The sequence below is a fragment of the Cervus elaphus genome, chromosome 13 (genome assembly GCF_910594005.1).
Source record: "Cervus elaphus chromosome 13, mCerEla1.1, whole genome shotgun sequence".
NCBI classification, from domain to species: Eukaryota; Metazoa; Chordata; class Mammalia; order Artiodactyla; family Cervidae; genus Cervus; species Cervus elaphus.
Window position 1 is genome coordinate 44,595,371 of NC_057827.1, and position 13,452 is coordinate 44,608,822.

General features: G+C 32.8%; 1 protein-coding gene across 5 annotated transcripts in view; it reads right to left on the reverse strand.

Annotated features, from left to right (window-relative positions):
• The window catches only part of HECTD1 (HECT domain E3 ubiquitin protein ligase 1), a 71,681-nt gene that overhangs the window by 20,590 nt on the left and 37,639 nt on the right, over positions 1–13,452 (reverse strand). For 3 of the 5 annotated variants that reach the window (XM_043921419.1, XM_043921421.1, XM_043921418.1), the window contains exons 17-25: positions 12,940–13,034; positions 11,620–11,725; positions 9,777–9,911; positions 9,121–9,260; positions 8,512–8,835; positions 7,390–7,556; positions 7,119–7,295; positions 3,329–4,165; positions 2,410–2,631 (exon numbers count right to left, since the gene is read on the reverse strand). In XM_043921419.1, the coding sequence (XP_043777354.1) occupies positions 2,410–2,631; positions 3,329–4,165; positions 7,119–7,295; positions 7,390–7,556; positions 8,512–8,835; positions 9,121–9,260; positions 9,777–9,911; positions 11,620–11,725; positions 12,940–13,034 (2,203 nt within the window). The remainder of the gene's footprint in view (positions 1–2,409; positions 2,632–3,328; positions 4,166–7,118; positions 7,296–7,389; positions 7,557–8,511; positions 8,836–9,120; positions 9,261–9,776; positions 9,912–11,619; positions 11,726–12,939; positions 13,035–13,452) is intronic. The other 2 variants (XM_043921420.1, XM_043921422.1) reach the window with 2 other exon arrangements.

The window sequence follows — 13,452 nt, forward strand, 5'->3', positions numbered from 1 at the left end:
TCATACAACAGCACTGTCAAAGAATCCTCCAGTTTTAGAAATGCAGAAAAAGAAATTTTAATCACCAAAGAATAATTTTTAAAAGGCAGTCAGTAGCCCTGACTCCTCAATATTCTTTCCCATTAGTATACCTACAACTTTCTTAACCTTCACATGATTTATTAACAGACCTAAAGCTTAAAGTTAACATAGTAATAGGGAGAAGCAGAAGGTCTCCATGAGAAAAACCAAAGAAGAAATGCTTCTGGTGAATTTATGACACTTTGGTGTAATTATCGTCGTCATTTTGCTACATACATATGTAACAGATAAAATGGAAACAGAAATATAATTCTTTTCCTAAAATCATAGATCATCAGATCCAATTCTTAGCTTGGAATACGACAGGCCACATTCTCAAAAAAAAAGAAAACATATTAAAATGATGCATACATAAGATAGTACTTAAATAAAATATATCCTCTATAACTTTTTATATTTGAAATTAACAAAAGTAATTTTGAAAAAAGAACAGGTGATCAAGGATTGTGATAAAGGGTAATCTAAAACAATAATGATGGGAGTACAACCTTTTTGGAAGGAAATTCAACAATTACTCTTTTAGGAATTTACCCTAAGGAAATACACAAAAATACAAAGGATGCTCACTCATAACAATGCTGATGGTAATGAAAAACTGTCACTTAAATATCCAATCAATATTAAATAATGATCATACAGCCAGAGGAATATCTGGCAGCCATTCTATGTTGTAGAAACTCACTGAAGTATATTTAAATATTTTTACAGTGAAAAGAGCTGTCCAGAAAGGATAGAATTTCTTTTTTCTTAAAGAACAGATACATCAAATGATATGTATCAAATGACAACAATGGTAGGGACTAGATGATTTTTATTTGCCTCAACATTTCCCTTCTATAAAAAATTTTACCGTTCTAATATGATGATTAGAAACATTTTAATTGAATCACTGACTACATACCATAGGACCTTCAATAATGTAACTATAAAACCTTCTAAGCAAGAACTAATTCGTCTGAATATTTAAAATATTTCCTAAATAAAGAATAATTTCCAGAAGACTTTGATAACTGTTGTGATAAGGTAGTTTATAATAAGGAAAATTCAGTCTTCATCTCTGTTCTATATACTGAGTTTCTTAAACTCTTGGAATTTCCTGAGATAAGGGCAATAGAGGTGTCATTTGTTATCTATAACTGGAGTTGTTTTAATGAGGAGACTTTTAGAAAGCCCTGAGGTAACCTAAGGATGGGGCTGCTTGTTAGTGGAACCAACCATAATCAGAGGAGTGGAACTTTCATCTCGCCCCTTAGACCTCCGGGGAGAGGAGCTGGAGACTGAGTCACCAATGGCCGGTAATTGAATAACTGGTGCCTAAATCATGACGTCTCCAAAAACTAAAAGCCCTGAAAAGTTGGGGGTTCAGAAAACTTCCAGGCTGGTAGACATGAACACAATGACAGGCCAGGAAGGCTCCTAAACTCCATGGGGATGGAAGGTCCTGTGCTTGGGACCTCCTGGACTTTGCCATGTGCATCTCTTCCATCTGCCTGTTCCTGAGTTATATATTCTTCTCCTCTTCTTTTTTTGGCCAGATCAAGCATCTTATGGGATCTTGTTCCCAATCCAGGGATGGAACCCCAGCCCCCCAGCAGTGGAAGCAGAGTCCTAACCACTGGACTACCAGAGTATCCCCTAAATATCCTTTTTATGAAAAACCAGTAACCCAGCACATAAAATGTTTTTCTGAGACCTGTGAGCCACTCCAGCAAATTAATCTAACCCCAAGAAGGGGTTGTGGAAACTTCCAGTTTACAGCCAGTCAGTGAGAAGCACAGATAACGATCTGGATTTGTGATGAGTGACTAAAGGGGCAAAGGTGAGGGGTGGGCAGTGTTGGAGAACTGAGACTAACCTGTGAGATCTCATACTATCTCCAGGTAGGCAGGCAGTGTCAGAATTGGGGGAAAACTTTACACACGACAGAGCTGCAAAGTGAAGCAGCAGGGTACTGAAAGTACACGAGACACACGGGAGTACTTTTCCTCTTACATTACAATGTACAAAGAATTATCAATTTACAAAGCTTATTAATCTATCACACTTCTTTTCTAATAAAGATGTCAAATTATTACAGTTCTTCTAATAAAACTTCACTAGTGACAAAAGGCCAAGAGAAGGATGACACACAGAAGTTCCTAGATGTCTATGTACAACCAGATAACTTAACAGTTCTTCATATCACTCTGAGTTTTCTCATCACATATAAAGCTGCCATATTTATGAGAGAATAATCCTTTTCTAATAAAAAATGTAAAACACTCCAGAAGAAAAATGTGATAAAAACATCACCATATAAATATCTAAGTATTTTATACTGTAACTTACCATATAAGGAGTATTCTGCTTCCTGACCTGTGTCACTCTCACTGGAGGTTGATGTGAGGCTGGTGGTTAAAGTATTACTTAAAGACTGACCAACTGATAAAACTGTCGTTGCTGTAGCTACATTGCTGCTGCTAGTAACACTGGATGTTGACATAGTCACTGTCGATGTAGTACCGGGTGTGGTCAAATTAGGGAAACTCTGAGCACCCATAAGAGGAGAAGCTAAGGATAAAAAGGAAGCACATTAGTACAAAAAAGGGAGGACTGTGTAAACCTTAGAAAAACTATGTTGTATATTTAGAAAAAAGAATGCAGTCATGAAACACTGATTATTAAAAGGCTGAAAAGCAACAACTTTGGGAACCCAACTGAAATCCAACTAGAAATTCTTGTTTTTATAGCATTATTATTTTTTAGAATGTTAAGCCTAGCTTTTAAAATAAGTGAAACAGGCACTGAAATTACTCCCAATGGTATTTTCCAAGGGAATTACTTTGACCCATTGGTAGCTTTAACTAGAATTAAAAATTTTCATAAGCTAATATCAATTCAGGACCTAAGTAAAAGGTATGCCAGTATTATGTTCTGATTTCGACTGACTCTGATGGTAGTTAATAGCCATCTATTTCCTCCTGTAATTATACTTGACAATCAGAGGAGTGAAAAACAGAAATGTGTTCTTTTCTTCTTCAGAATTAGAATAAGACGTTCTTTATCAGGTCCTGATCAGAATTCTTAAAATGTCACAATTCTATAGAACTTAACCTTATATTCCTGAAGTGCTAAAGGTGACACAGTTGTACATAACAGGGTTTAATGATCTGGTTAAAGACTAGAGCCAGAATCCACTAAACAAATCCTGCTTTGCACCCCTCAGAGTGGAAAAAGCATTGGGTTCTATAATGAAAAGCTCACTTACTTGCTGTGCTCATCACATTCCTCCCCAAAGTATTAGTGTTGTTATCACTGCTGCTTCGGCTTAGATTCATGTTGTTGGTGGCATTAGTCCGTGCTATGTTTGCCACTCTCCTTACAAAACTCTCCAAGCTAGATGTTTCTCTTGAGGACAGGTTAGGTACACTTGCACTAGAGCTCATGGGGGCCCCGGCAGCCAACAGGGAACTCACGGACAGTCTGTTACTTGCTGAAGAGCTAAGGGGCCGTTGTGAAGCGGCTTCTTTATTAGTTAACTCAGAGACTGAACTAACATCAGGAGAACTAACACTAACAATCCCCATGGATATTGCACTAGACTCCCCAGGAGCGCGAGCAGAACTGTCAGGGCCTATCTTTCTTTCAGCATTTTCACTTCCCGTCTCCGCTGTTAAGGTGCTGGTACTTGCACTGGAAGATGACCCTACTTCTGTTTGAGGGACGTTTTCAGCAGATGAAAGAACAACAATTGGTTCATGGACATCAGCTCCTGAAACTATACTGTGTTCCATTACAATTTCTGATCTCCGTTCCGTTTTGGTCGAACCCAAGCTGATGTCGCTGCTACTGGCCACGCTACACACAGAACTGCTGCTTCCTTTTCTACTTGAGGAGCCTGCAGCAGCAGATGTCTTGTCTGGACAGTTGTTTTTCACCAAGCTGCTCCATGATTGCGTTGTGCCTGAAACAGTGGATGAAACAGGTTTGGGTGATGCCACTGTATCAGGGTCGTACCCTGGTGCAAGCTTGAGGTCAAATTTTCCTTCTGCGCCCATACGGTAAGAGTTTGAGCCACCAGCATCCCAGGTGACATCAATCCAGCCTGGAAAGGGACAGGAGTTTGTGAGACCCAGCAGAAAGCAGATAGGAGCGTGTCAGACAGTAGCTCCACAATATGGGATCAGCTTTTCATCAGTGCTGTACTTCTCTGAATTTCTAGGCATCTAAGGTCTGCCAACTAAAATTGAATCCTTCTGTTTCTCTTATTGCTGAACTGTTTGTTAATATTTAAAAACCATATAAGGGTCACGTTTATAACTACTGGAGTACCTTTCAAGGGGAAGAACTGTTAAAAACTGTAAAAAGATGGATAAAAATGGTAAACTATTGCAACTTCAGCAAGTATACATGAAATCTAAGTAAAAGCTTTTTTAGTTGCTAAATATGATCATGTGGTCAAATGTTTATAGAAAAAAGTGCTGGCTTAACCATTAATTTCTAAGTTTGGGCTAAATCCTATAATTGACGGACAAAATATTCATTTATCACTGTAGAAATTCTAAGCCACTAGCTCAAATAACACTAAGTTAGCATTTCGGTTGTGTTCTCAAAGTTCAGTGGTTACTTGGTTCTCTTATGATTAAAATTAATAAATTTGAATAAGCACAAAATTTTAAAACCAAAATTTTAAAAGTATGCTAAGCTCTTCTATGAGATAGAACCTATATGATAAAGCTAACAACATGAAAAGAACTAGTGAGCATAATATTAAATCTACATTTACTTATACTTGGAAAACAATACTTCTTTTTTAAAAATGGTAATTAACTTCCAAAAGCAAAATAAATTGCCTATTAGAAATAAAATTAATATAAATTTTACCATCTTATTTTAGTGTTTTACGCTAATTACTTCAGGGGAAAAAAAAGCACATAAATATAGTCTTTAAAAACGTTAAAAGTACTTCACCCATACACACACACACTCTCACACATACATGTGCACACACACATGCCAAGTTCATACATGTTTACAAGGAAACTCAGAGGGGTTTAAGTAATATTAAATTACCTGTGGGAATTATCTGCACACAAGTTGTTTGAGAGGAAACTGACTGCCCCAAATCTACATAATCTAGTTTAGATGAGATTTCAATTGCCTCAATTTATTCTGTATGCTGAATTAACCTCTGAAGAATCAACTTTTAACTATCTCTTCTGTAACATGGAAAAGTGTGAGAAAAGGAAAAGTTCAAAAACATACCCCAATCCCGAATAAAATTACATTGTATCGTATTAACTGGTCCCAAAATATACTGATAACTTATTTCATAGCACATATCAAAATCTGTAACTGTATGTTTTATCTGTTTTACCAGAAAGCATGGGATCATACTTTTTTGTTGACCAATGTGTACCTGAAGTCTAATAGAGTACCTTTACGTAATAGGCACTCATATTTGTGTGATAAATTAAAAAATGGATATTCCTACCAACACAAAGTTTCTTTAGAAAGGGAAGAGATTTGACACAGTATAGAAAAATAACTAATAAATGTAAACCATTCAGTTACGCTTCAGAATGTGTTTAAACTGATCACTGACAAGAACTCAGAAAGGGTACATATCCAAAAGTGGACATTTATAAAACTCTGAAGTCCTCTTTAGATAAAAAGAGTTAGTAACAACTAGCCATTATCAAAAATGGTTGGCTTAAGTATTTGAAAGCTAAGAACTCTGTACAATGTAATGGTTTTAAGGTATGACTTTTCTACATTTGTCAGATCAGCAAAAATAAGCCTTTCTTATATGCTAAATTCTGAAATTAAGATTCCAATTTTCCTAAGCAGTTGCTTCACTTGACTCCAAACCAAGAAAAACACACAGTACTTGCATATCCCTAACTAGCTTACACTTAAACAATGTAGGGGAAATAAGACTAGTAACTAAGTATCATTAAGATGTGCAAAAACAAGAACACTGGAAATTTCTGAATTGAACTATTAATATTCAAGTATTATTGTGTTTTATGAATTTTAGCAGCTGCATACATGCTCACTCACTATAAACCTGCTATGATGATAATCTGAAATTAGGGTACAACTAAACAGAAATGCATTTTTTATGGTAATTTCAGGGACAGAATCTTAAACGTAGTAAGAGCAAAAAGAGTTTAAGTAAACAGATGATTTTATCACATAGTTAAGATATCAAATGCTAGTCATTCTCTTAAGCATTGTCACTCTTATTATCTCTTTCAATATTTGGTGTAAATTGACAATAAGAACATTTTACTTTTTTAAATTGTAGGCAAAATTCCTAAGAACCACCATTGGTTAGGCAAATTATCCACTAATAAATGAGTCTTTTAAGTTATAAGAAAAAAATCTAGCCACTACAGTTGCTTCTGGGAATAGATAGCATAAAGTGGGTATGAACTTCCTTAAAATCTACAGAATTTTTAAAATGAACTGGATTTTAAAAAATAATGCTTATGGAACACGCAAGTTTACTATCCCAAAGAAAAACTGGTAGACTGAGAAACATTTTGAAATATAATTAACTAATAAATGAAAACGCCACAATTTTTGTTCTGTCCTTTACTGAAAAATGTTTAACTTAAAAACACTAATGCTTTTTCTTCTATATGACTTATAATTGAACAAAAAAATTTTGCCTGATTCTTGTGAGGCTAACAAGATAAAGAAAAGCATAAGAAATTAAGATCAATGGAACTTATGAATAATAAACTTAAAAAAAAGACACAAAAGGAGCAGAAAAATATGTCTTTTAGGGTATTCACCTTATACTAACTTATTATTAAAAATTACTTCAAATTATTAGCAGTAAGTTTTGAGTCAAAAACCTAACAATTAAAAAATTTTCCAGTATTTAAGTAAATGATTTTTCCATTTTAACATAAAACCAATAGATGGGTTCTTCTTCTTATTCCTGGAACATTTATTCAATTTATATACTACCACAAAATAGCAAAAGAAAAATATTTTGTTACGTAAATACTCGATTTCCACACGACAAACGCGAAGCACCTGCTCACCATTGTGCAGTTCTCCCGTGACCGTGCCTTCTCCCTGCGGGCTGCCATCCTGGTCACGCCACTTCCAGTCAAGGCCTCTGATCACACGAGCCCCCGGGACCATGTACTTCAGCACCTGGGAGCGAACCAGACGTCTCTGTCGTCTAAGATTAGCTTCTGCTTCCTTAGCTGCTTTTCCTATTACGTAGAAATTAGAGAGATGCAGTCAAAGTCACTTTCCATAAGTGTAATTGTTTTAGTAAGTTAGAAAGACCTACTGTTCTCTCTTTACCTAGCTGATCTTCACATACTCCATTTACAGTGCCATAAAGTTCAAATCCAGATAGTGAGAGATAGTGGGTCTGTCCACTCGCATTCTTTCCCATCTGTTTAATTCGGACATGTCGCCACCCTTGTTTCTCATCCTTTGGTGGATCAAGAGGCCAGGTGGCTGTTGACCTGTGAATGTTAGGGAAAATATTACATAATATTTTAAATATATGAAAAATACGCTTAAGGTAGCAAAGATCTTTTTTACGTAATAGAAAATTATGTGAAAAATAAAGTAACTTTCATGTTCAGTCAACAGTTTGTTACACAAAAATCAAGAAATCAAAGAAGAAAAAGAAAAATGAAATGTTAAATGTATTATGATTAATTTGACTCATAACTCTAAAAGATTTATAATTAATAAAATCCAAAGAAATAAGAAATTTTTATAAAAAAAAAGAAATAAGAAATTTTATGAGTAACAAATATCTTTATGATAAAAAAGATTTAATTTTTTGAAAAATTTTAAATGAAATATTAAAACAGCAACTTTAAAGCCTGAAAATATTACCTATTAATCATGTTAAGAAGCTCCCTCCATACATCAAATACAAAAAATAATTTAATCTACACTCTACCTACTCTTCAAAATGTGCCACAATATACAATTAAACTGTATTAGAACTAAATTTTTTAGAAACATAATGCTGACTTTCTGCCTTTAAAAAGCACATAAGTGATCAATAAATAAAATTTAGGAAAACAGATACATAAAATAAGAAAAATCAATAGTCACTGTTAATTTGTCATTCACATACATTGTGTGAATAAATGGATAGTTTAGTTTAAAAGTTAATTCTTTTCTTTTTGCTTTTATCAGTGTGCTAATATACATACATATATAGCTATGTATCAACTTCTTTTTAAGTAAGTTCAGCTTCTACTAAAGTTTAAAGCATTTGATGGTTTTCATAAAGTCATTTTTCAAAGTTTTAACACCTAAATTACAGTATCAAGTGATATTTTTAGCAAGAAAATCTTGTTTCAGTATCTTATAAAATAGAGAGCTCTAAGAGGATATAGTTATAAAAATAAACAAAGCTCTTTACTGAGTTTTCCAATTTACAAAGACTCCTCAACTAACCCTGGTTCATTGAGACTGCAGTCATCAACATGGGTATACAAAGAAGTCCAGTTCTGTCCATCTTTGGATACCTGGAAAACCCAATTTCTCAGTGCAGACCTTCCATAACCACGAGCATGACGAAGTGTATATGCTGATGGTATCACCCAGAGACCCAGATCTATGGCAAACCAGGCATTCTTATCATCGTTGCTATGACAATTTAAAGCTGAATTGTCACGACTCAATATGTCTTCTAAGCGGCCATAAGGTAGATTTCGTCCTTCTGATGATGTTACTACTACAAGTCCATAAGCAGCTGGATTAACCCATTCATATGCAGTTCTACATAAAAACAAAGAAAATGCTCTTAAGCAGTGTTAACAGGTAACACTTTTACAATAACTGCATTTGTTCAGACTACCTTTTTTCCACATAAAATTACATTTAGAAAAATTCTATAGTAATTTAAGCAACTTTTCTTCATAAAAAGAAAAATTTGGATGGGGGTCTTAAATTTAACCTAAAAGATGAAATTCCTAGAACGACAGAATATTCAGAGTGGTTTCTACTACCTAGATTTCTTTTCCGGGTGAATATTTTCAATCTACATTAAATAGAGTGACTTACTTGGCATTTGTTCCAATCCAGTAAATGATTCCATTTTCATCAAAATCATGCTGGTGCCGAAATATAAAATTTTGGCCTTCTCTTAATTTTCGAACAAAAACAAATGAAGATCGGTCAAAATCGTACCACTGCTTTGCTACCTACCCAAAGAAAATATGGAAGACACCTTAATGATGATATTTTGAAGTTCACTGCCCACTTTGTTCCTAACCCTTTAATGTGATTTTTTAAATAATCAATATTCATTAAAAAATATTTGAAAAAGAAAAATAACTAGAAAATTCCCTAACCACAGCACCCCACTATTAATATCAGAGAGTATTTCTTTAGTCTATTATTTCAACAGACAGAATAAAACAAAGTCTCGATCATACTGTACAAAAACATTTTTCTCTTATCAGTCTGTATATTATGATAGCCAAATAACAGTCAAACTAATCGAAATAATTACCGAATTGATAACTCCTTTACTTATTAGCATTAAGGTTTTGCTCACTGTTTTAGTAGTACAAATAACTATAATAGACATCTTTATGAAGAAACCATTTATAGTCTAAACATTATTTTCTAAAACGGAATTCCCAAACCACTTTTCTAAAGGGCTAAACCACAGCAAAAAGAGCTTATTTCACACCACGTCCTTGCCAGAAACTCACCATTTTTAAGAGATACTGTTCCAGAGATTCAACTGTAGCTAAGGGTTCCATCTTCAACATTCTGCCAGTCCTGTCTATTAATGAAGTTTCACCAGGTGCACGTTCCAACCGAAATCTTAATCTTCTTGTAAGTATCTACACAGAAATGATTAAAATGCTTCAGGGAACGCAGTGTTTTTATCTTAGCATTTTGAAAATGAGAAATGTTACATAACACAGCAATTGAGATTAATAAAGTATAACCATAAAGAAGTATCTGTTTCCTACTAAATGTTTTAAAGAGGTTCATTGAATAAGTAATATTTTGAAGAAAGAAACAAACTACTTATCTCTAAAAAACTTCAAACATACATGGTTTAAATAAAATTATTATCAATCACTTAACAGATTAACAGAAATATTACAGCCTTAACTGGTAACTTGCAATTTTACAGATAAGTTATAAAAAGCAGCTAATTAACTTATGCTTTTAAAGTGAGAATTATTAAATAATCTATGTCTAGTAAACTGAAAAAATACAAGACATTTTAATAGCTTCCAATCCAATGTTTCAGTAAATAAAACAAGTATGTGCTTCATTTCTGTACAAATCTTAACTAATTTCTATAGCCACAGAATTAAACATTTATATGTACATTTGGGAAGCATTTCAGACTACAAAATTACCAGAGGGCACATCCCTAGCTTTCCTGTCCTTGTATCTTGCACAGTCTCCTGAAATGATATACAAATAATAAAAGATGTTGCTGCTCCTATAAGTATAACCTGGGATATCTCCAGTCTTTGAGACTATTTCTATCTCATTCACCTATCAAAGATAAAACCTTTAAAATAATAGACAAAAATCCCCTTGTTCCTCTATAATGTTCTGTTGGAAGTAAAGCAAAAAGTAGACCTCTACAACTTATTTAATATATGTACCATGTCAGATATAGTAACAATACCGTAACTCCCTGAGCAAGCTTTCTAGTCTGGAAATCTAGTGCCTTTGGTAACACTAATGGGTTCTTGGGGGAATGCTAAGTTTTTTTGTATTGAGTAGGCATTGTTAGCGCAAATATAGTTTTTTAGTCACTTATTAAAGGCTGTATTTAAAAGAAACTATTTGATGCAGAGAAATGCAGCAAAGGTCAAATAAAAGCAAGACTCAAGCCCAAATAACCTGTAAGTAAATGCTAAAGGAACCTACAGAAAAGGAAAAGATCTGTTTTGGGATATTAGCAGTAAGAATTTTGTTCATGTTGGGATACTAGATGCTAACATAAGGATAATTTAATGAATTAATAAGAAAGACAACCAAATAATACTTAGGAAGAAAACGGGCTTTTTATAAAACCATGTGATAATGGCAGATTTCCAAAAGGATCAATAGAAATAGCTGAGGAAGGCCATCTCTACTCAATGACATACAGAAAACAAGAAAAAAAAGTCGTGCCTGAAACATTTTCACATTTTCTTACATGCTGAGTTACACACAGAGACAAAGGGACTTAATTCATAAACAGATGGGACTTAACTCTAGAACAAAAGGATTTTCTTTTTTGTTTTCCAACTGAGAGTGTCATTTTCCACTTATGATCTACTAAATATGATTTACTACTAAAAATAAATATTAAAATACTAATACATTCAAAAGTCATTAAAAAGAACAATCAAAAGGAACTAAGGGTTAAAGAATTTAACTATTAAGCAATCATTAAACAATGATCTGTCACAATTTGTTTCAACAATCACAATCATTCTTTAATAAAATATAAATTTTTTTGTTGTTTTTTTTTTTAAGAAAAATAAGACTGCTTCTAAATGCATTGAGCAATAACAGCAATTGCATTTTCATGGTTACCTGGAGGTTATAAGTGGATCCTGGTGTATCATACAAATGGAGAGGTAGACGTTCAATAGACTCTAATACAGCTATTAACTTTCGGATTAATGCAACAGCTGGTCGGCTAGGAAAACAAGTAATTGTTAAGAACTTCCATATAAGTTCAAACTAAAGTTCATACAGGGTCTGCAACAGCCAATTCATACAGACCCCTACTTTCTGTATTAATGCAAAGTGAAGTTTAGTTTTTCATTAGATTACAACTGAGTAAGCAAAGATAATCTCATAACTCAATTTCTTTACTTACTAAAATATTTCATTTTTCATATGAAACTTTCACAACTGCATTCAAAGTAATGTATAATTTAACGTGTATTTTATTTTTTAAAGCTTCAACGATTTTGTTATATAATATTTGATACATATAACAGACTATATAAAGCAGTGAAGTTTGGAAAATGACAGTACTGTTAGCGAGGCAACACGGGTATAATATTTCTGGAAAATAACATGACAAGTTATATCAGTAAGTTTTAAAAAATCATCAACTCACTAAAACTATTTAAAGCAATTTATATAAAAAGACATTCCCCCCAAAAAAAAAAAAAAAAAAGACATTCCCACCAAGACAAGTATATTTTAGTATTAGTAATATTTTGCAAAGAGTTAATATGTTTAATAGACTAATGTTTCAATAAATGATTATATATCTATATAATATAATACACACTCATTTAAAATGGTATTTAAAATTAATGGAGTTGAATTCCATTTATTATTTAAAAAATTCAATCATATTCAAAAGTAAATAAAATCATAAAATGAACCTTTATCAACTCACGACCCAGCTTCAACAGTTACCTATTAATGGCCAATTATTTCTGGCTATATCCCCAATTATTTCTCCCCTTTCCACGTATTTTCAAGAAAATGCCAAAGCATTTCACCCAGAAATACTTTTGAGTATGTAGCTCTACAGAAGAAGTTTTAAAAAATAAAATCATATCATCACCACAACTAAAAGGGAATGAATACTTAGTACTTAATATCATCAAATATACAATCAGTGTTAAGATGTCCAGTTGTATCTTAAAGATTATCTAATTTAAATAAGTGGTCAGCTGCATTCACAGCAGACATGGATTTTTTCCTTTTATTCTATTAGATTAAAAAATACTTTAAAAAAATCTTTCCTTTTTTATATATTTACAAGCTACTCTTGTACTGAATTAAAAAGTTCCTATTTTGTATATGAACACTATATTAGACTATTTCAAAAGAAACCTATCAACTTACAAACACTTCAAACATAAAATTAGAAGAAATTTGGGGATTTACCTTTCGTCATCTTCATTTTCACTAAAGGCTGTTTTAAAAACATTTATTCTTTCTACCAGTTGACTACAATCTTGTTTCATATCTAAATCCATGGTCTTAAAAAAAAAAAAAGATTTTATGGCTGATATTGAAATTAATCAATAATATTAATATACATTACAAAATTATCAATATAATCTAAGGGAAATCATTATTTTCTTTCAATTAAAATTTTTTATTATATGACCAGTAGATCATGGCTAATATCTTTAATGTTATAATGGATAGCAATTACACTCCTTTCCTCAAAGTGTATACAAGCTACTTTCAGATTATTTATGAACATTTTGCATTTTAACAGTACTACTTACATTAATTAGTATTAGAAAAAATACGACTGGTATATCAAAACAATGATTTCATGCACATTAAGTGATATAGAGTGATGATATATCAAGATAATTTTAATAAAGGAAAAAAATTTTATCATAATAAAGAGATATTAACACAGACTAAACTGAAGGGAAATATAAG